The sequence below is a fragment of the Musca autumnalis genome, unplaced genomic scaffold (assembly GCF_047663935.1).
Source record: "Musca autumnalis isolate F117 unplaced genomic scaffold, ASM4766393v1 scaffold_4, whole genome shotgun sequence".
In the NCBI taxonomy this organism is placed as follows: Eukaryota; Metazoa; Arthropoda; class Insecta; order Diptera; family Muscidae; genus Musca; species Musca autumnalis.
Window position 1 is genome coordinate 71,360,404 of NW_027411977.1, and position 25,038 is coordinate 71,385,441.

Below are 25,038 nucleotides of genomic sequence, written 5' to 3' on the forward strand. Positions count from 1 at the left end.
TGTTGAACTACATCGAAAGATGTTGTGAAATCCTAACTCCAATTGCACAACTTCCAAAATTTTTTGCTGGGGTTACAAAAGAAATAACGAACTTTGTACTGTACACACAAGGTGACACATATTTATATAAAACGATATTAAACGCCGTTGATTTGCAATAACTCTTTTCCTGATTACAGATCCCTACCATTCTTCTTCTCTCTCTAGCATCTTATTGGATAACGTAGAATTTCGATAATTTGATACATATCGAAATGAAAAGTCGACTTTTCCTTTTCGATCTTCCGATTTTTACCTTTAACTAAATAGTCGACTTTTAACTTTCTATGTGAACAAATCAGCGAAGGTGTTGGATGCGTTTTGTTTTGTTCGTGCGATTTAGTAGTGTGGCATTTAAAAATAAATTGTCAAATAATATTAAAATAACAAAAGAATTACATTATTCGTGAAGGTTGAATGAATCAAATAATATAGAAGGAAAAAAAATGTGCTCATATTTGCTGTGTATGAGTTAAGAAAAATAATTGCACATCATTTTGCATACCTTTTATAAGCGGGGGCTATAACAACAACAAAAAATAACAAACGGCAAAGTGCAACGACCTTGAACTTCGCGTTGGCTCCAATCAAAAATATCGGAAGTGAAAGAAAAAAATAAATTGGAGTGATTTTATCTGTGTTAAGACGATTGTGTCATCGCTGTTTAGAGAAAAAATCAAATCTCTCCCTTTCAAGGACATTTTAAGCAAATAATACACTACGCAAGAATTCTAGTTACCGGCTGGGCTGGTCCAACTCTATACTACACATACTCCAGTTATTTGAGTTTGTCATAACGTGTGTGTGTTTCATTATACGACGTTTGAGTTTGCCTATATTATTTTATGGTTCCCAGTTTCCAAGACTTTGGTGCTGATTTATTTTTGGTTACAATCATAAATAAACAAAAAACTATAACAACAAACAACAGTTGTTATAGTTCTTTCTAATTAACAAAATAAACAAAGAATTTCATATTTAAAAGCCAAACTAAATCCACATTACACTCGGCGCGGTGTAGCTTGTTAAATTTACCTTTGGAATTAATTTTTGAAAGCGGAGATAAGAGCAGAATAAAAAAAATGTCACAAGGAGCAACATTAGATCAGGCTGGAGGTAAGTGTAGAAAAAAGAAGCTACTACAAATATCTTTTTTTAGCTTTGAAAATATTTGCTGGTACATGTGTATATTTGTATTATTGTTTTTCACGTGACGCCATTCATAAATAAACAAAATATTGAGGGATTAACTGATATTGATTGCTTTTATTTGCATAACTACGTATTTGGTATATAAAGAAACAGAAATAAACTACAGTAGTAGTTGGTGCTAAGCTGTATCCGACTTTATAGTTCAATAAACTAACGACTTTTCTGCCAGCTTAGCCTTTTTACAGAATGAATAGAATACGGTTGATATATATAACAATGATAATGTTAAAATATCTTATTGAATCCATCTTAAACGACCTTTTCTCAAGTAATATATATCTCAAGTATTATCTCGGAAAAAATATCTGGAAAAGGGAGGGGGATACTAATATAGGCCATAACAAATCAACATGACAACAATAATTTATTGTAGATGGTATTGATTTGCTTAAAAGATATTTTCTAAGTATGAAACCATGTAGAAATATCATTGTTTGATAATTAGACCCATTTAGCATGTGTCTTATTGGAAAACATACTAATTAAAAAATGTTGATCAATTTTTGGAAACTGTCTGCATCCGAAGGTTGGTTAAGCTAGTCGATGATTGTGCATTTAGACTAGAGCTGGCAAAAAATCGATGGCACTATCGATAGTATCGGTTATTTTTTAAAAATTTAATATAGATAGGGTAAGTGCACCAGTAGTCGGCACTTTAAGGATTCTCGTATCTTTAGCCGTATGTCATTCCGTCCAATCAAATTGAATTTAAGTTGTTATGATTCGTTATTTTGTGCAGTTTTAGATTATATAAACAATTGTTTTGATTATTTCTGTTCAACATGCAAAAATTAAAATTTTAGTGAAATACTGTTTTTTCACCAGTAGTCGGCACCATTACCCAATAGTCTGCATGATATGATCCAGTAGTCGGCATGTTATATTTGAATAAAGAAAAAAATCATACCTAGTTTTGTCCATTGATATTAGCGGACCTAGAAAGTAAGTCCGAAGTCACACGTAAACATTTTTCGGAAAACTCATTTGTATTTTTGTGTATTTTTATTAAATAAAAGCAATTGTTTTTTCTCCTTTATATTTCTGTGCAGCACTTGTGCAAAATGTCAACAAAAGAAGTAAAAAAGTGTCAGTCGGCTTTGCCGACAGAGATATACCCTTAGCCTATGTGAATTGGAACTTTCATCTACGGACAGATCGAAGGTGTTTATGGTCTTTTCAGAATTTTGTGGCCCTTTTTGAACATTTGAACTTGCCGACAAAAAATGTGGATTAGGAACTAACTGCACTTAGACACAAATGTTGAACTTTTGTGGTGGGGGAGGTACCCTTAGGGAGGACCGATATAGGCCTTTTTAGAAGTTAAACTAAATTTTGACAAAATATTAGGAGAACCAAAGTTTGGACCAAATTGGTTGACCAATTCAAAGGATATCGTCCTAGGATTTTAGTGACATTTTATTGGGGAAGAAGTATCGGAAGTTGTGGTCCGGTATTGCCCCATGAAACTAAGTTTGGATAACATATGACGAAGACCAAATGTTGGACCAAATCGGTTGAACAGTTATCGTGGCATAGGGTTTTTAACACCTTTCGGGCAGTTTTCCCAAGAAATATGGAATTGCCCCTGAAATAACTTTTACCGTCGTTATGGAGGTAGCGAATGCAAATCGCTTCAACAAAAATCATAGTGATTCGAGAGCAGGTCTTAAAGTGAACTTATCCGAAATTTTTGTGTGGGAGGTACCAGAAGGAGTAGACAAATACGGTCCATATTTGAACCTGATCTATGTCTGGTAGATATAATAGGATGTGCAGAGTGTGGATTACATCGGTCACTCCCTTCAAGAGTTATCGTGCGTACAATATTTCCGAACATTTTTGGGCATAAAATGAGCTGGCCAACTATGCTCGGATCGAAATGAAATTTTATCACAGGTAGATCTCGTCACCCTGATCACAAATATATATAACATTTGTTGCGGAAGTCCATACTTCCCGAGATATGGGCCTTTGAAGTTCCAAAAATACCTTTGTTAAACGCCAGCTGATAAGAGAAAAATTTTAAATTAAAAAAAGTTGTTCCCGTGCCCTAGATTTGCACCTGTCCACAGGAGAAAGTCTTAAAATCACGGCCGAAGGCCGGCTACTTAAAAAAATACAATTAAAAAAAATTTTTTTGAGCATAGTGCATCAACTCAGCTTGTTCCATTTTTGAACTTTTGTGAGGGAGGTACCTGAAGGACATATGTTTGGACAAAATATTAAGAAGGCCAAATTTTGGACCGAATTGGCAGATCCCTTCGAGATTTATCTTGCGCTCCAACCACTACACACGGTGTCATAGAGGTTTTGTTTGCACCTTTCAGGCTATTTGCTCAGGAAGTATGGACTTGCGCCTGATGAAACTTGTACCGTCGGATGGCGGACAGTGAATACAAGTTGTTACAACAAAAATCAAAGCGATTCGAGAGCAGGTCCTAAACTGAACTTTTCCGAAATTTTGTGTGGGAGGTACCCGAAGGAGTGGACCGATTGAGTCCATATCATGCCCATAAATTTTCCGAACATTTTCGAACTATTGTGGGGGAGGTACCGGAAGGAGTGGACCGATATAACCCATCTTCGAACTTAAACTAAGTTTGAACAAAATATTACGAAAGCCAAATTTTGGACCGGATCGGTTGGTCCGTTCGAGAGCTATCGTGCGCACCAGCCAGCCAGACAGACATACGGACGGAAATGGCTAAATCAACTCCAAATTGTCTGAAACACATTTCGTCCAAACATACTTTGGGTCTAAAACCATTATTTCGATGAGGCACATTTTGCCCGTATGAAAGTGTATATACCCCCGTTAGCATAAATGCCGAGGGTATAAAGTTCCGGTCCACACTAGAGTGAATTTCATTAAAAATTTTCATGAAATTAGGTGTTCTTAGGTTGAATTCCCCACTACAGCAATTTCATGATTTTACTCTACTATGGAACTCGATCTATAGACGCATAATTTCATGTCAAAATTTCAATGAAACTACTCTAGTGTGGCCCGGGACAAACATAGAAATTACCCGCCATTTTTATTTCCAAATTAGTGGTGATGGCAAATTAACGATAATATCGATAGCTATCGATTTTTTGAAATTAAATATCGAAAATATGTAATGTTAGGAATATCGATAATTTGCCAGCTCTAATTAAGACCATATAAGAAAAATGCTCTGTTCCAGAAGAACCTGCAAGAAGCTACTATTTTTTGCTACGATAACATTTTTTCCTTTATGTTATCGGAAAAAGTAGTAAAAATTAGTAGGTTCTTGCAGTTCTGGAACAGACCAAATATTAACTGGAAAAGAAATAATAGCAGCTCTGTTCCAGTACTTTTTTCAGTGGTAAAAATTCCAAAATGAAACATAAGGCTGTACTATGTTTGAACCAAATGGTTTAATCCGTTCAAGAGTTATCATGCCCTTCAACCAGACATACGGTTGAAATATTTATTTATTTCAAGATTCATTCATAATAGTATTATGCCAAATAAGCGTATCTCAAGACAAAAATCCTGACTTATAATAAAGTCTATTAAAATTATAGCTCTGTTCCAGAACTAAAAAGTTTTTACAATTTTTACCACTTTTACACATTTTGCGTTCCCGTACACAAAATTTATATGAAAATCGTTTACGACTTTTACAACTTTTACGACTTTTACCACTTTATAAAGTATGGGAACAGGCCATATATTAAATACATAATAATATAATAAAAACAAGTGAGCCAAGGCTATAGTCGGGTCGGGGCCGACTATGTAATACCCTACACCACTACCCCCGTTCATAAGCTTTTGACTAATAAAATTCAAAATATTAAAATTGGGATAGCTTAGCGCCTTTGCTCTGAATGTCTTCATTAACACAGGTAAATTTTTTTGAAACGCATTTAAGTGCATCGTCAGAATAACTCAAATAAAAAATGGAAAAGTGGGTTGTATGCCAACCATCAATAAATAGGCTTCTTTCTCTGTTAGACCCCCATCAACCCCCAAAATTTCGTGAGGATCCGATCAAAATTTCGTAGTGTGATTGCACAAAAATGGAAAAAGAGATGCATTACGGACTATTGCGATATCTCTGTTGTTTGACAACCTACTTCACATCGTTGTAAAGGTGATATTTTCTACTTTCCTTGCCAGGTTTTGCTTTTGGTATACCCCGTATAGAAGCTGAGATATTCGCTTTGGAAAAAAACGTTGTCTTTTTATCCACATACATTTTTTGCCCATTCCGACCCCTAAATATTATCCGACCATCACCAAAATCAATAGGCTTCTTCCCCTCCGGGACCACCATCAACATCCAAAATTTCGTGACGATCCGATCAAAATTGCGACCTGTAGCGTGATTACAAGGTTTAGATGGACAGACGGACGGACGGATGGACGGACACACATAGCCAGATCGACTCAGCTCGTCGAGACATTCATTTTGGTATATATAAGTATGGGTCTACGACCATTATTTCGATGCGTTACAAACTTTTTGGCCAAAACCAACATATAATACCCTCCCCACATAGCGGTGTAGGGTATAAATATGTGGAGTCTAAAACAATTATTACGATGCAATCCCATGGATTGGCCCAGAACCAACCTCAATCTGGACGTTTTCCTAGCGGCGGGAGTTGCGTAAGTCTTGCTTAACTTTGATCACACATTCATATCACTGGGGAGTGAGTTGAGTTTAAGCATCAAGCTCGGATAGTGTTCAAATTTTTTTTCCACAGTTAGGTCTCGTAACCCTGATCACGAATCTATATAAAACTTATTGCGGAAGTCTATACTTGCCGAGATATGGGCCTCTGAAGTTCCGAACAATCCTTTGTATATAACTTTGCCATTTTTAACGGATAATGATAATATGGGTACCATTGTGAATCTTATGGAATAATAGTAAACTTTTCTTTAACTATTTTTTTCTAAATTGCCAGTATTCGTCCGGGGATTTAAGACTATCTCCTATGGACAGGTGCAAATCTCCGGAACGGGAACAAACATTTCTTTTAAATTATACATTTTTCTCTAAGTAGCCGGCCTTTGCCCGGGGATTTAAGACTTTCTTCTATGGACAGGTGCAAATCTCTGGAATGGAAGGGGACTTCAGAGGCACATATCTCGGGAAGTATGGGCTTCCCCCATAAATGTTGTACACATTTGTGATCAGGGTTACAAGAGCTACTTGTTGGAAAAATTTGGTCCCGAACCGAGCCTAATGCTTTAGCCGTAACTCAGTGCAACAGATAGGCTGACTTCCGTATCGTCAGATTCTTTGTATTTTTTAAACTTCGTCAAAATATTTCAGTTGCACACTCATACATTGTTCCTCGAAAATACAATTAAATGCATCAGAAATAAAAATTATACATATTGCTTTTTACCTGCGTTATAAATGCGCAATTGTGACGTTTTGAAACACATAGCTACCATTTGTTAAGTATTACGGCGTTATGAAACACAATACTTCAGACATTTGCCAAGCATCTGACTATACGGAAGTCAGCCATAGTTATTCAAAGGTGAACGGGTGCAGTGTGTAGATGTTGTGTACGGTGTCATTGATCCTTGCCCTATAGGATTTTTTTGAGCCAAAACTACCCTGGTAGGTAGTGACAGCTTGCGCTCCACAGCTGTATTGGATGGGGATGTTCTTCGAGACCGCATTCACACGACAGTCGCTGTTGTTGTAGCAACGCAAATATAAAAAAAAAAAACAAAAAAACAAAACATTGTTCCACAACATCCCATACGAGACAAGGGAGACTTCTCTCATATCAATGAGTGCACCCCGATTCGTATTTAGCTCAATGATATGGGACCTACTGTTTATCGCCGAGTCCGAACAGCGTGTCTTAAGACACCACTTGTGGAGAAGTTTTTCAAGGCTGAAATGTTTGATGTTGTTTGGCCGGGGAATCGAACCCCCGACCTTCTGCGTGCAAGGCGGGCGTGCATACCATTGCACCACGGTGGCAAATATGTTCGTGTATTATTTCTGATTCCTCTGTATCGTATAGATAGTAGTTTAGAGAAACAGAGCAGGGAACTTTTTCAAAGGACAGAAAATGTTTTGTTTCGTTTTTTTCGGACGATATCGGTATATTATTTCAGTTATAAGTTTCTGGTTCCTCTGCATGCAGACTCAAAAATTCAGCAACCTGGACTGGCTGAGTTAGCTGGGCAGATAAGCAAATGCAGCGTGTCGTGTGGTCCCAATTCACATGAAGGGTATGTGTTGGGTTTCGTGGTATTAATTCGGGTCCATTACGAATTGAGGCGGCAGCCTCATTCGGATCGTAACTGGGCTTAAAGTAGTCGCGTTTGCCTTAGCAGCTGGCGTATCTCTGTAGTGCCTTCACGACTATATCAGTGTGAATACTTTTTAAGTCTGCCTAATAGGCTCGTTAGTCTTTTTTATACCTTTGAACCTCTCTCTCTAGATCATGAAGATCTCTCCTGAAGTGCCTGAGTGGGCGAAGACTGACCATTAAAGCGTGACAAGGATGCTCACTGCGATAACATTCAATAAGGCACTGCATCGTCTCCTCATGAAGATGGTCCACTGGTGTCATGAGGAGGCACCCTGTTGCAGACCTCAGAACGGCATTTTTGAAGAGACTGACAGTGGATGGAACAAATTTCCTTTAACGACAGTTTGCAATTTTTTTCTTAAATCGTAAGTTTCATATAATAGCCGGCCTTCGGCCGGGAATTTGAGACTTTCTCCTATGGACAGGAGCCAATCTCAGGAACGGGAACAAAATTTTCTTTTAAATTAAATTTTTTCTCTAGGTAGACGACCTTTAACAATGGATTTTCGGGAACTTCAGAGGCCCATATCTGGGGTAGTATACATTTCCCCAACAAAAATTATACAGCGTTGGAATCTGCATAAAAAGCACTATCTGTGGTAAATATTTCACATTTTTCCGAATACTATCGGTAAAGGAAAGATATGCCCAGTGGATTTAGCGGCGGATATTTTCATATTCCTCTGCATTATGTCAGCTATGTAGACATTTAAGCTATCACATATGTGTTGAATTTTAGAAAGGTAGAAGTCAAACAGTTCCCGAGATATCACCTCGTCTTGTAGAACTCACTGTTTCACTCTACGGGTTTTTGACTTCTTGTTGTTGAGATCCACAAACGACTGGCGTCCATGGTGGACGGTACCGAAGGCCTTCGATAGGTTAAGTGGCACCATGGCTGTCCTGTCGCACGACTTGTTCGGGTTCAGTCCTCTACTGATATGTGTGCATACACTCCATGCATTTGCGGAATCCATGTTAATATTGGCCAACTTGAAAACTGCTACTCATCATGAGGAGGAGTAGTGCCTCTAGAATATTTGCTAATGGCGAAAGGAGTGAAATCGGCCTGTACGACTCACCTCTGCCGGCATCCTTGCCAGGCTTCAGTAGCGGGACCACCCTGTCAACTTTTCAGGCTTCTGGTACAATATGGGTGGCTAACGATAGGTTGATGACACTTGTTAAATATTCAATTTCGGGATATTCGGTATGGGCCCATGCTTTGGATAATCTCGCGTTTCGGATGACATCTGCAACATCGCCCATCGTAAATTGTGGTGGTACCTCCTCGGCTTGGATGCCTCTTCTTATACTCCTCATGTTACCCAAATGTCAAAATGGTTGGGTATTTTGTTGAAGCCTGTTAAAGGGGTGTATACACTAGCCATCAATGTCATATGACCTGAAATTTTCCATCGTTAAACAGTCGCTAAGGTGTACAATATTGGGGATTTTCCTTACGCCATTTACTTTTTGCGTCCACACCACCAAAAATGCAGTGAAATTACGTCTCCACATTGTCTGTGTGGGTAGATATTGAATGTTTTTATTTCGGGTCATATGACATTGATGGCTAATGTAAACATCAATATTTGTGTCTGTGGAGGAGATTGCGATTGAGTGTTATGCTCTGATGTTGCAGACGCCTACTTTGTGTTATCATTAGGTTGTTAAGTTTTCTATGATGGAGCAACCAAGGCACCCCATTGCCCCAAAATCATCTCATTTCCAGCACGAATTCAAAACAATTCCTAGCATTATTGTGGCACATGCCGTCCCTAAAGTAGAGAAATAGATAAACCCCAACATGTAGTTTGACAGACGAAACGTTCTCACTTATGGGCAATCAAGAACCTTAGTGAAGATTTCAAGGAATAATTTAATAAAATGACCTTAAATTGTTATAACAATTATTATTATTATATTCTTACGTCTTTCACAGTCATTTCCAAGTACATGGAGGCGTGTGCCGATATGTGTTGTCATTACCATTACAAAATAACTGCTTATTGACAAGTTTAAGACCCACAAGGTCAACTACATAATACATGCACGAGTATGTATGTATGTATAATTTCATCGTTGTTTTTGACGTTGCATATTGCAGAGTTTTCTTTTCTTTCTTTGGTTTCCCTCAAATTTCAGCAAAATATTTTCCAATATCATCGCGTTAGACCACAATATTGGTCGGTTGGTTTGTTTGTTTGTTTTGTGGCAGAGTGTTTGTCTTAAAAGGTCACCGGTTGGTTATTTTGCCTCCTTTCTTTCGGTAAATGTGTGTGTTGTTGTTTTGTTTTGTAGTGCATAATAGTTTCCTCAGTATTCATGACAGAGTGTATGCATGTGTGTAAACAAAATAACATAGCACTAGGATAGCATCTGAAAACTAATTGACTTTGCGAAGATTTAAATTCTTAAAATAAAATAAAATGTCAGGCTCCTGCACCAATTGCCTTTAAAGCGTCGAAAAGCTTGTTTGTGGCTAGGTGTAGTGGAAAGTTTGCAGTTTTTCCGGATGCATTCAAACGAGACCAATTTTCACAATCTATGAGCATATCCGTAAACAAAAACCTCATTCTTGAAATTTGAAAGAATACATTTAGTGTTGGGGTTTATCTTTATATCGGAAAGTATGGACTTCTTGGAAAGAAAACTATACAAATACAGACCTTAAACTGGATAAAGTAGGTGTAAAATTTTGAGCGTTTTTGTGGGAAATTCCTGAAAACGTTGGACATAAATAGTTAATAGACAGATCCAACACCTGTTGGACGCCCGTTACAGTACGGTTGGATCTACAGACAGTAGCAGTTACTTCTTCAAATGTAGTATACATCAAATGTTAAATGTAGTATATATGTATGTATGTACGTAGATGATCGACGATGGCCTTGTCAGATCTAAAGTCGTATTGTTGTTATCCTTTTACCAAAGTAATAACGTTCATTCGTGCATGGTTTTCAGTTATCTGGTTCTGCTTTTTATGTGGCCAAGTTTAAATATTCGGCAACTTGGATAATAGTTGGACAGGTTGGTTGGTTTAGCTGGGCAGTTACAGCGTATCGTTCTGCCCAAGTCCTCATGAGGCCATGTATTGAGTATCGTACTGTCAATTCGGGCCCAATACAAATTGATGCCGTTCAACGGAACGTATGTCAATAGTTTTTTTTTTTTGTTGATGCATGAAGGGTGTAGTCTGTCTCCGAGTATGGCATTCACACAATATTTTTAAACTGCTTGATAGGCTCGTTGAAGTTCCCGTTTGTACACAACATTATGTTAGGGAATTTTAAATAAAATATTTCCTCGACCCATTGACCATAAACGTGGACTTTTTAAACAAAATTTTTCTACGACCCTATGACCATAAAACGTGAATTTTTTAAACAAAAAAATTCCTCGACCCATAGATCATAAAACATGGATTTTTTAAACAAAAATTTTCCACGACTCATAGACCATAAAACGTGGATTTTTAAACAAAATTTTTGCTCGACCCATAGACCATAAAACCTGGATTTTTTAAACAAAATTTGTACACGACCCGTAGACCTTAAAACGTGCATTTTTAAAACAAATTTTTTCACGACCCATAGACCATAAAACGTGGATTTTTTAAACAAAATTTTTACACGACCCATTGACCAAAAAACGTGGACTTTTTAAACAAAATTTTTCCCCGACCCATAGACCATAAAACGTGGACTTTTTAAACAAAATTTTTACACGACCCATTGACCATAAAACGTGGACTTTTTAAACAAAATTTTTACACGACCCATTGACCATAAAACGTGGACTTTTTAAACAAAATTTTTACACGACCCATTGCAAATGGCCCACTGGTGTCATCAGGAGGTTTATATATACTTCCACTGAGTAGCGTTAACATTTGCATACCACACTGGCATACCACATTGCTTTAAAAGAGGCGAAGGTCAACAAGGTTTCTTTTTCAGTAGCTTTCAGCTGCCAACCGGCGAATCGCGTAACTTATCCCCATTTCTGGTCTTATCGAAAATATCAGTTGCTTGTTCGGACGACTTAGTGGTCGGAATCAGGACACCTTCCCTCAACATGTTCAGAAGGAGCCTTTTTGAAGGTGTTCAGGAGATCAGGTGATAGGGTGCAATTGTATTCACACTCTCCTTGGACTCTGAATGTCAGTGTCACTCATTGATATGTGAGAAGTCTCACGTGTTCAGGTGGGGAACTCTACTAAGTCAGTTAATTACTTACTTAGCTGGCCCATTACAGAACATTTGTTCCATAGGCCGAACTAAAAAAAATCTCCAATTATCTCTGTTTAGTGCTTCGCTTTCTGGAATACCGCGCTTTGTCATCTCTTCATCCACTTGTTTGCGCCATCTTTTCTTTGGCCTGCCAATTCAGCGTGCAAGCCATGTGGCCCGAATTTATACGCCTTTTTAGCGGGTTCATCATCGCTCATTCTTATATGGCCTAGCCAACGCAATCGCTGCATCTCGATAAGTTTAACTATATTGATGTCGTTGAATAGCAGATACAGCTCGTGGTTCATACGACGTCGATATTCACCGTCAACGCAGATTGGTCAGATCTTTCGAAGAATTTTTCTCTCAAACACGCCAAACACTACCTTATCTGCTTGCGCAAATACCCAGACTTCGGAACCATATATCAGCACGGGTAGTATCAGTGTTTTGTAAAGCGTTATTTTTGTTTGACGAGAAGTGGCTTTGTTTTTCAACTGCTTACTTAAGCCAAAGTAGCATCTGTTGGCCAATACAATTCTTCTTTTTATTTCACAACTGATGTCGTTTGTTGTGTTTACGGCGGTGCCGAGGTATACGAAATCTTTTACTACCTCAAAATTATAGGAACCAACTTCAACAACTAAGTCAGTTAGGTAAATATTTATCCTATCACATATGTCACCGACGATAGGACCCGACACCAAGATCGTACATTCTTCGCATCTATCACAATCTATATGCCGTCTGTAGGGTGTGGAATTTCAGATAGTTAGATGTTGAACAGTTCCGGAGGTATCAACTCGTCTTCGGGAATTCTCTTTTCAAGCTACGGATCTTCGAATACTTATTTCTGACTTCCTTCATTATACAAATAGGATCGGAGGAAGGTCTTCTCCGTGTTCTCGAAAAGCTTGGCATGGTCAACGGTATTGAAGGGTCCTTCTCGGCAAGATGGGATCATGTACTCTTTTCTTCGCATTGTCTCCTGGTGTGCTCGACAAATTGTCGATAAAAATAACTTGCGCATCTCTATGGATTAGCCAGGGTAACGTCTCCAAACGTGATTGTGATGCTATTTTTCTTCTTTCCAGGGTTAGAGAGTGACTTAAACCTTGCCCACAATTCACTTATTCCGGCAACAATGTTGCAACTCTTCTGATGATTTATTAATTTATTCCGCTTATGCTTGCCGATCAGCCTTAACTTCATGTGTCAGCTCCCTGACTCTGTGGTCACTGGGGTTGGCACAACGAAGCTCATGACGCTAATTTGCTAGTCCCGTCGCCTTTGCTGTGAAGTTACATCTTACGGGTATTCAACCAGTCAGGTATATGGCGAGCGGCTGCAGCAGTGATGATGGGTCGGAACGTCCTTTCTGTTACGCAAACATCAGAAGAGTTGGGCAGATCTCTGAAGCGGTGATTAGTGAACTCTCTGAAACTAGGCCAATTAGCTTTCCCATGATCGATGAAAGTGCAGCGTTCAGAGGTGACGTAAAAGGGCGATTAGTTGATGGAGGTAATTATAGTGAGATGGACTGACACAAGAGTAAGGACGGGTTGCTAGGTAGTGTTATTTGTCAGACGAGATAACACGATGGTCTGACAAAACATGGACAGTTGAAAAGATGCTGTGTGTTGTGTACTAGGCATATGTTTTGCACGGTGCTATCGATACTTGTCCAATAGGTATTTAAGCGACTGCAATATCCTGAACGGTGTTGCGATAGATGGGGGATATATTCCGAGGACTTTATTCACACCATATTTGCTTCTTTTATTTGAGCCTGCTTGATATGCCAGTTGATCTAGGGGTTCTCTCCTGTATCGTTGGACCTCTGCCTCTAGATCGTGGATATTCTCCTTGATTTGCTTGAATGTGTCGGGCCTACCCACCAGATGGTGATTGGGATGACTCTCACGATAACATCCGAGCAAGTACTACAATGAGAGCATCTCATTGTGTTGCTTTACTGGAAGAATCTTTGCCTCCTCATGTAGATGGTCCACTGAAGACTTAAGGAGGCACCCTGTTGCTGTTCTCAGGCCGGCATTCTGACAATCTTGAATCGCATAAATTCAGGGACCAAACTGGCGCCGCATTGCTTACAACAGACTGACCTATCGCGTTATATGTGGTCAATAGGTTGCTTTATCTACACCCCAAGTGCTGCCGGCTAGGGACTTGAGAACCTTGTTCGTAGATATCAGTTTGTCGCATATAGCTGCAGCATTCACGGACGACGTGAACGAAGTGTCGAATATGACCCCTAGAATTTTGTGGCAGTTTGTGGTCGGAATTCCAGTAGCTTTGTTTTTACAACCAATGAAAGCAGCCACATTCCTAGAGCTGGATTAAGCAGAAAAACGAACAGACTGTTATGATATTTCAAAAAACATCAACACGTAGAGCAATCAATCTCCTCAGCCAGCGAAACCACCCTCTGGTCATTACCTAGGACCGAATGCCTCAACTCATGTCGAGCATTAAAATCACCTAAAACCTGTCGCGACTCTGGAGTACAGCTTTTCATGGATATATAAAGGGTGTTTTATTAAGCCCGATAAAACTTGAAATTGTAAAAAATAACACAAAAAATTAAATTGTAATCAAATTTTTTTTTATTCGAAAGATCAATACGTGACATTAACATTTGAAAATGATTTCCGCGGCTGTTCTTGACGAAGTGCATTCTGGACGTCCAATTTTTGGCCACTTTTTCGAGCACTGCTGGCCGTATGTCACGAATAACACGAACAATGCTGGCCTCCAAGGCATCAATTGTTGCTGGTTTATCAGCATAAACCAGTGACTTCACGTAGCCCCACAGGAAATAATCGAGAGGTGTCAAATCGCACGACCTTGGAGGCCAATTGACAGGTCCACTTCTCGAAATCAACTTATCGCCAAATTTTGATTTCAATAAGTCGATGGTTGCGTTCGCCGTATGGCACGTAGCGCCATCCTGTTGAAACCACATCTCCTCCGGATCAATGTCATCCATATTTTCAAACAAAAAATCATTGATCATGGTGCGGTAACGATCTCCATTGACCGTAACGCGAGCTCCGGCCTCATTTTTGAAGAAATAAAGTCCGATGATGCCACCAGCGTGAAAACCGCACCATACGGTGCATTTTTCTGGATGTAATGGAGTCTGTAGGGTCTCTTGTGGATTGATCTCACTCCATATGCGGCAATTTTGCTTATTAACAAACCCGTTAAGCCAAAAATGCGCCTTATCGCTGAACACAATACAAATGACGAAGTCGTCTATAAGTTGCGCGAATCGACGACTGATTTTCAAAGTAAATTTGGATAATTTCGTAGCGTTGTTCAAGCGTGAGTCTATTCATGATGATTTGTCAGAGTATACTGAAACAAATAAAAAAAAGTTTCATCAAAATTTAATTTTTTGTGTTACTTTTTACAATTTAAAGTTCTATCTAGCCTAAAAAACACCCTGTACGTTAAGCTACACCACATTTGCAGTTTCACACCTGACTGCTACCCCATACAGTCCATGTACTACGGGTCAGTTATGACCTTCTAAGAGTGGGCTAATGTTGGGTTTATAACCTGAAGTACAGCTATTAATCGGCATTAAGCAACTATACCTCGGCAGTTCCTCACCTGTCTGCTACCCCATACAGTCCATGTACTACGGGTCGGTTATGACCTTCTAAGAGTGGGCTAATGTTGGGTCTATAACCTGAAGTACAGCTATTAATCGGCGGGATGTATACGTTAAGCAACTATATCTCGGCAGTTCCACACCTGATTGCTACCCCATACAGTACGTGTAGGTGTTATCAAAGTCAGGTTCAAGCTAGATAGATCTGTATTGAACAGACTGGTGCAAAAGGGATGCTGGTCCCTCACTTACACTTGTGGGGGTGCGATCTTTCCTAAGTACATAGTAACCTCCACAACGCTGTAAGCAGCAGTTGCTGTTGAGATTAGTTTCCCACACCGCCGCGATCGTGATACTCTTACGTTATTTCCTTCGATCTTACTTCCGAGACCATTAAAAAAATGTATTTTCAGGGATTGAAACATCAACGACCACCGGCTGCGGAGGAGTCTCGTATCACTGAGGGCTGTGATTACGCAGCATGCAGAACAACGTAGTCCCTTCCATCTACGAGCCCAGAGCTATCCCTTAGATAGATCGTACATCAAAGGGATATCTCTGGACTTCCGACATCTATTGCTATTACATTCTACAAAATGAAAGACTGTTTATTGGAATGCTTGAACTCATGAACTTTTCCACATAAGTAGGACATGCTATCTCTTGCATCACGGTGGCAACCAATCAAGCCATGTTATTTCCCAGATGGTATTGTGACCTCCTCGTGTTAACTGCTAATAACACAAAATGAAATTGCCTCACAAACAACAAGTTATTTTAATTGTAACAATTAAACGTCAACAACGACAGCAACAAATGCAACAACTAGCCAATAAAAATAAATAAGAACCCTTAACTTTTGTGCTTTTGTCCTCTCACCCAAATCCACACACACACACACACACACTCGATGCTGTCACTACACCCTGTTGTGTCTGACACTAAGTGTCCTTAGACACGTTTCAACAAGGAAATGTATTTTTCGCCTTGATTATGTTTTGAACTTCCGCATTGACTTGTCGTAACACCCATCGTTTTATCGTTTTCGCTTTAGTTGTTGTTTTTTCTTTGTTATTCTTTTGGTTTCCGTTTTACCTGTTATTTACGCTTTAACCATATTTCAAATATTCTTTGCAACATGTGCTCGCCCATTTCACCACCCACCCGTCTTTCATGGAGATCCTAAGCATTTTTTGTTCATTCCATAATAACCAATGTTTATTCACATCAGTTGGTTAGTTGGTTGGTCTGTGAATGAGTGCTGGTGTCGTATGTTGTGACGACGTTCTAGTTCCCTGGACGAACCCTGGATTTTTATTATTCTTCATATTATGTTTTTGAAGTTTGTGTCATTCTCATAACCATCAACGTTAAATTCATTTTCATTCTTTTTTCTTCTTCTTCTCGTCCTCCTTGATATGGGTTTAACATGAACATGATTATTATGCAACTGTGTTATGATTATTAAAAAATACGTATCATTCCAAATAAAATAGGGAAGATGGAAAAAAATGAGGCACGTAATGTATAAGAAAATGTGATACAACCGCTATTCTGGAAGGTTTTATAATTTATGAGAATTTATTCGATAATTGGCTTAAACGAAAAGTGTTTGTTAGGGTAGGGATTGTAACCAATTTTCGGTATAAAATGTATTTCGCGTAGAGCCATTTAACTTCGGTAAAAGAAATAACTTGCCTCATTTGGTCATTTACATTTTATAATATATATAATTGTTCCACAAACATCCCATAAGGGACAAGGGAGACTTCCCTCATATTAATGAGTGCACCCCGATTCATATTTAGCTCAATGATATGGGACCTACAGTTTATCGCCGAGTCCGAACGGCTTGTCTAAGACACCACTTTTGTAGAGAAGTTTTACATGGCTGAAATACTCAGGAAATGTCGCCAACATTACTGAGGGCAATATACCCCTCAGTAATGTTGGCGACATTTCCTGAGTATTACCGTTGAAAAGTGTTTTGCAATTTTGTGGCAATTTTAAATAAACTTAAATAATAAATTCTATGGAAGGGGAGTTTTTGGGTCGCACATAAAATAAATTATCAAACGTACCCAGTACGGTTTCACTTACGAACATTTATTGAAAAATAACGTGAAAAAATCAATTTTGCAAAAAGTGGTGGAAGGCGCTCGCTCAAAAACGAAGGTCGTCCTTAAACTTGTCTTTGTGCCAGAAAAAATTGATGCCGTGCGTGAACTGATAATGCAAAACCGACATGTGACATACCGTGAGATAGAGGCATCCTTAGGTATTTTTTCCACCAGCATACAATCGATATTGCATGAACACCTGTCCGTTAAAAAAAGCTTTGTTCTCGTTGGATCCAAAACATGTTGACAATCGGTCAATCCCACGGCAGCGGATTTTTTCGTACCGGATTGACCCGGAACAACACGAGATCATCGTTCTAGCCAGCGGCTGCCACCTCAGTGTACATATGTTTGTATTTGTTTCGTTTTTCTGTGTTGGGAGCAGCATATCCCGGAATGCCTGCTCCGAATTCTTTTGGTCCGTGCCGGGACGGAGGAAAACCCAGGACCAATATATCTGTGCTCAGTTTGTCACATCCGCATCTTCACCCACATCCAACCTTCGGTGAGATGCAATAGATGTCAGGAGTGGGTGCATCTAAGGGGTTGCTCTGGACTTGTCCACGTGAGGGACTACGACAGGGACTATGTTGCTTCATGCTGCGTGAACACAGTCCCCAGTGAGTCGTCGTCGTCGGATTACGAAACTCCCTCGTCATCTGACTACGAAACTCCCTAGCAGTCCCCTCGACAGCCCTTGTTGTCCCAATCCCAGAGAATGCATCCTTTTTGCAATTTAATTGCAATGGACTCCGAGGTAAGATCGAGGAAATAGTAGATTTCATGAGTCGGAAGAACATCAAGGTCGCGATGGTGCAAGAAACCAAGCTGAACGACAACCACAGCTTAGAGCATTGTGATGGTTACAATGTGCTAAGGGATTAGCTTTCATATTGCACCAGTCTGTCCAATACAGACCTATCTCGCTTGAGCCTGTCTCTAATGACCCGTACATGGAATGTATGTGGGTAGCAGTCAGGTGTGGAACTGCCGAGAGAGAGTTGCCGAGAAATAGCTACATCCCGCCGAGAAATAGCTGTATCTCAGATTACGTGCCTAACATTAGCCCGCTTTTGGAAGGTCATAATCGTCTGGTCCTGGTGGACTCATCATCATCATGAGATGTGGCATTCGGCCCTCGGAAACGACCAGAGAGGTACAGCGCTGGCTGAGAAGATTGATAGCTCTACGTTTTGCACGGTCAATGAGGACGCCCCTACCAGAATTAGTGGAGAGTGTCACACCTCGCCAGACATAACCATCATGTCACCTGGTCTGACAAATGACGTTACCTGGCAACCCGTCATTTCCCTTGGATCAGACCATCTCCCCATAATTGTCTCCGTTAGCAGACCACACAACTTCATCACCTCTGAAAGCCGCACATTTGTCAATCACTAGAAAGCTGATTGCCCGAGTTTCAGCGAGTTCACCAATCACCGCTTCAGAGAATTGCCCAATCCTTCTGATGTTCGGGTAACGGAAAGGACGTACCGAGAAATCATTACTGCTGCAGCCGCTCGCCATATCCCTGCTGGTCGAATACCCAAAGTAAGACCAAACCAGCAGAGGCGACAAGATTAGCAAATGAGCGTGATGAGCTTCGTCGTGCCAACCCCAATGACCCCAGAGTCAGGGAGCTGACACTGGAAGTTAACAGACTGGTCGGCGAGCATAAGCGGAACAAATGGTTAAATCATGTGAAGAGTTGCAACATTGGAGCCGGCATAGGTGAATTGTGGGCAACGGTTAAGTCACTCTCGAACCCTGGAAGAAAGGAAGATAGGACCTCAGTCACGTTTGGCGACGTTACGTTGACTGACCCGAAGAGGTGCGCAAATAATTTCAATCGACTGCTTGTCGAGCACCCCGAGAGTGACAGGGCGAAGAGAAGAGTATTACGTCGCATCAGATCTCTTCCTGCCGAGGATGAACCACCACAATTTACAATGGATGATGTTGTCAACGGCATCAAAAACGCTAAATCATCCAAAGCGTTGGGCCCTGATGGAATCTCCATGGTAATGCTGAAGCAGCTGGATGAGCCGGAATTGGAGTATCTCACTAAAGTTCTCAACCACCCTCGTTGTTCCCGAAGTCTGGAAAATGGGCAGGCAAGGATGCCAGCAAAAGTGAATCGTACAGGCCGATTTCGCTTTTGTCGCCCGTAGCAAAGACACATGAGGTCTTACTCCTCCCCCGTATCAGAAATAGCTATCAAGTTGCCGACCATCAGCATGGATTCCGTAAGCAGCACAGCCTTTGATACAGTCAGGCACTCCACGCTGTTTGAGGACATTGAGCAGACAACCCTCCGGCCAAGCTTGAAACGTTGTGTGGACGCCAGCCGTACGTGGAATTCAGGAATAAGAAGTCCAAACCCCGTAGAGTGAAACAGGGAGTCCCCCATGGTGGGGTGATATCTCCGGAACTGTTTAACCTCTACATCTCCTGTATTCCGCCCCCTCCAGACGGCATCGATATCGTAACGTATGCGGATGATTGCACGATCCTGCCGTCGGGTACCTATCCTGATGACATCTGTGAGAGACTGAACAATATGCAGAATATGCAGATTCCCGCCAAAAAATTTACAGCCACTCTGTTCATCTCATGGACAGCGCAGTTTGGACGTGAGTTGAATGTCGTGGTCGACGTTAGTAGACTTCCGACCACAAACTGCCCTAAAATTTTAGGGGTCACATTCGATACTACACCTACATTCTGCGACAAGTTGAAAAGTAGGAACAAGGCCGGCAGCACTTGGGGTGCAGATAAAGAAACCTTGTTGACCACATATAACGCGATAGGTCTGTCTGTGGTAAGTCTGGTCCCCGAGATTATGTGATACGAATTGGAAAAAGATTCAAACTTGCCAGAATGCCGCCCTGAGAACAGCAACAGGGTGCCTCCTCAAATCTTCAGTGGACCATATACATGAGGAGGCAAAGATTCTTCCAGTAAAGCAACACAATGAGATGCTTTCGTCGCAGTACCTGCTTGGATGTTACCATGTAAGCCATCCCAATCACCATCTTGTGGGTAGGCCCGACACATTCAGGCAGATCAGGAAGGATATTCATGCTCTAGAGGGAGAGGTCCAACGATACAGGAGAGAACCCCTAGATCAACAAGCATATCAAGCAGGTTTGAATAACATTCACACGGACGCAGTTGCCAAGGCCTTAAGCAATTATAGTGTGAATAAAGTACTCGGAGTACATCCCCCATCAATCGCAGCTGAGGAGCGTTAGCTGGAGGGATATTACAGTCGCCTAAATTCTTATTGGGCGGAAATCGATTGCGCCGTGCAAGAGATCTGCCCAGTATGCGGCATGGGCCCGCACGACACAGAACATCTTTTCGACTGCCCCGCCAAACCTACCCATCTAACTCCAGTGGATCTGTGGCTACATCCCATCGAAGCAGCCATTTTTCTGGAACACTTTCATACGGGCAAAATGTAACTCATCGAAATAATGGTTTTAGACCCCAAGTATGTTTGGACGAAATGTGTTTCAGACAATTTGGAGTCGATTGAGCAATGTCCGTCCGTCTGTCTGTCTGTCCGTCTGTCTGGCTGGCTGGTGCGCACGATAACTCTCGAACGGATCAACCGATTCGGTCCAAAATTTGGCTTTCGTAATATTTTGTCCAAACTTAGTTTAAGTTCGAAGATGGGTTATATCGGTCCACTCCTTCCGGTACCTCCCACACAAAATTTCGGATAAGTTCAGTTTAGTAACTGCTCTCGAATAGCTTTGATTTTTATTTTATAAACTTGTATTCACTGCCCCCCATACAACGGTACAAGTTTCATCGGGGGCAAGCCCATACTTCCTGAGAAAATAGCCTGAAAGTTGTACAAAACCCCTATGACACCGTGCGAGGTGGTTGGAGCGCGAGATAACTCTCGAACGGATCTGCCGAATGGGTCCAAAATTTGGCTTTAGAATTATTTTGTCCAAAGATAGTTTAAGTTCGAAGATAAGCCATATCGGTCCACTCCTTCACTCCACAAAAGTTCAAAACTGTTCGAAAAAATTGTTCGTACGTTAACTCTTGAAGGGAGTAGCCGAATTTGTCCATACTTTACACATCCTAATATATCTACCAGATATAGATCAGGTTCAAATACGGGCTATATTTGTCCACTCCATCCGGCACCTCCCACACAAAATTTCGGACAAGTTCACTTTAAGACCTGCTATCGAATCACTTTGATTTTTGTTGGAGCAACTTGCATTCGCTGCCTCAATTACGATGTTAAAAGTTTTTTTTCAGGGGCAAGTCCACACTTCGTGAGTAAACAGCCCGAAGGTTGTAAAAACCCCCTATGACACCATATGTAGTGGCTGGAGATCCACTTCCATAATGGTCAATGTCGATCCATTTCTTTAAGTATCTCCTCCGCAAAACTTTTGCTCTTTAATCCTAATCAACATTTTTGTCGGTTTATACGCCGAAAAATTTTAAAACCCCCTGTATACATACGTTTTTTTTTGGGAAAAATTGTTTCAATATACACAGGCTGAAGGTATATCTCTGTCGGCCAAGTCGACTGATATTTTTTTACTTGTTGTAGTCAGTTTTTTGTCCGCCGGGAATATTGATCACTGATCACTCTTTTCGGTACCGAACAGGTAATGTCACAGGCGATTTCGCTAGCTTGTGATCAAGTTTCCATCGCTATGCGCTTGTGGGGACGACCCCCTAACTACCCCAATATATTGGGTGTATATAAATTTAGATAGTATGATTAAGTCGTCCTCACAAGCTACAGGTATCCAGAACCAGGTTACTGAAACTGATACACGAACGAGTATATTTGGGTCGCACAGTCTACACCAAAAAATCGTATTCTACCTGGAAAGACTCATACATGGTTTTTGTTTATTTATGAATATCACATGTTGATAAGCATACCTCGTAGTGTGTACCAACCAACCAACCAACATGCGTTGCTCGAATGCGCCAGCATGTCAAAATGTTATTTATCTAATCACAAAATGTTATGTTTTCTTTTCTTTGTTTCTAAGACAATTGAGATTAGTGTTAAATTTAAATAATCTCATCAATTAAATTAAAGAGGCACATTGCAAGACACGCATTGAGATATGTAGTGAGTGTGCTAAGCACACTCTAAGTAGAATGAATGTGTCATAAGAAAAATGTCTTTTTTGTAACACTTTCTTAGGTAACATTGTTTCATTGATTTTTCTTTCGAATCGAAGAAATGTTTTATTGACCAAAGTAGTTGTGGTGGTAGATATTCAGGTGAATTGAGGCGTTTTTGAGAAAAAAAAAAACTGAATAAGGAATTCAAAAAGTGACCTTTGACCCTGAATAACTTCGTTAGCACAAGTTATACGCATGTCTATTTTGAATGGACTAATACGGCTGGAAAGACTTATATGTATATGTCTCGAACAGCTTGGCATGGTTGACGGTGTCGAAGGCCTACCATAAGTCAAGCGCCGCCATAACTGTTCGGTCGCACAGCCTGTGTGGATACGGAGTGTAATGCTGCTATTGGACATATTCCGGAATCCATGTTCTCATAATGGAGAGGAGTAGTACCTCTAAAATATTTGCTACTGACAACAAGATGGAGATCGGCCTGTACGATTCTCCTCTGCTTGCATCCTTGCCCGGTTTCTTAAAGTTGGGCATTGGACCCAACGCTTTGGGTGATTTTGCGTTTCGGATGACCATTGCATCATCGCTTATCGTCAATTGTAGTGATACCTTCTCGGCTGGTAGGGCGTAGCACACTACTCTTCACCCAATCACTGTTGGGCTATCTATCTGCTGGTGAAAATAAAACACGCACCTCTTCGGATCTCTCGCTGTCATGCCGTTGAAACCAGAGATCCGAATACTCGCTCGAATTCCACTCGCGAGTGAAACTCTTCTCGAATTCGAGCAGTTTGGTGGGGGCAACTTGCCCCATCCCCTCCATCAAAGAGAAACTTACCCCACTCCCAAATAAACTTGCCCCACTCTCGCCAAAAAAATTGCACCCAAAAAACCTACCACCTCCCTCCCACTATTCACTCGCGAGTAAATCGGAGCTCTGCTTGAAACTAGCAGCCGTTCTATCAATCTTCTTTCCCGGATTCGAGAGTGATTTAACCTTTACCTAATATTTACTTAATCCCATACCAGTGTCTCATTGCTTCAGGTGGTCTAGCCACTTTTTCCGCTTATGTTCGCCTACGGGTCACTTGACTTCAAGACTACGTTTTCTAACTTTTGGGCCTTCAGGTTTCGTACAACGAAGCTCATAACTCTCATTTGTTGGCCCCACGGCCTCTGCTGGGAAATTTGGTCTGATTTCGGGCATTCGACCAGTGATTATATTCCGGAAAATTCTCTTCGCTAGTCGAGGATTTGGGGAAATGGGCAGCTCTCTTCTTTGAACTCTTACCAATAAGCTTTTCCATGCTTCAGAAAAGTACCGCGGTCACTGGTTATTACGTCGGGTGGTCTGTTAACGGACACAATGATTGGCAAATAGTCTGATCCAAGAGAAATGGCGGGTTACCAGGACACGTGAATTATTAGACTGGGTGATGCAATGGTGATGTTTGGGGAGCTGTGGGCAATCTTCTCATATACTCGTGGTAGCGTCTTCATTCACTGTGTAAAAAGTGGACCCATAAATTTGCTCGGTGAGCGGTCCAATGGTGATTGCCTAGGACGGAATGGCAATTGTCATGGTGAGCAACACTAGGTTACTCTACCTCGACATTCTCACACTTTACAGATATATGTCATGCATTAGGTCACTACAATCAAGTTCAAGCTAGATATGTCTGTACTGCTCAGCCTGGTGTATAAGGAAGACAAGTCTCCTCTACTAAGCTTATTCTGCGTCCCCCTGAACATATTGGTCAGTGCAAATGTTTGCGCTATACAGTGGGAGAATATTCAAACCTGCCAGAATGAAGGTAGTGGACTATCTTCATGAGAAGACGAAGGTTTTACCGGTGCATCAGCACAAAATTGCAGTGAGCATCCCTGTCACGATTCAATGGACAGGCTTTCCCCACCCTGGCAGGTCAGGAGAAATTTTCATGATTTAGGAATAGAGGCCCAAAGGTATGTATAAACGGGAACATCTAGGCCAATAAAACTATCAGGCAGGCTTTGATCACATTCACATTGATGCAGTTGCGCAGGCAGTACATAAATCAGATCATCGCAGCAGAAGAACGCCAGCTGTTAAGGCAAACAAAAAGGTTTTTAGTCCAGTTAAGATTTTGACGATTTAGCCGCCTCAATTCATATTGGGCAAGAATTGAAGCCACGACACCCGGTATGTGGATTTGGGACACACGACACGCTGCATATGATTAGCAGCCCAATTAACCCGACTAACCTATCTCCTGATTCTTTATGGACGCAGCCAGTCCAGATTGAACAATTTTTGAATCTGGAACATATTTGTGTTGCTACAACAACAAGAACT

At 40.7% G+C, this 25,038-nt stretch overlaps 1 protein-coding gene across 1 annotated transcript in view; it reads left to right on the forward strand.

Moving 5' to 3' along the window:
- The first annotated feature begins 300 nt into the window (after positions 1–300).
- The window catches only part of LOC141402870 (adipose-secreted signaling protein), a 99,284-nt gene continuing 74,546 nt past the window's right edge, over positions 301–25,038 (forward strand). Inside the window, exon 1 of the mRNA XM_073984956.1 lies at positions 301–1,155. Within this exon, the coding sequence (XP_073841057.1) occupies positions 1,122–1,155 (34 nt within the window). The 5' untranslated portion in view covers positions 301–1,121. The remainder of the gene's footprint in view (positions 1,156–25,038) is intronic.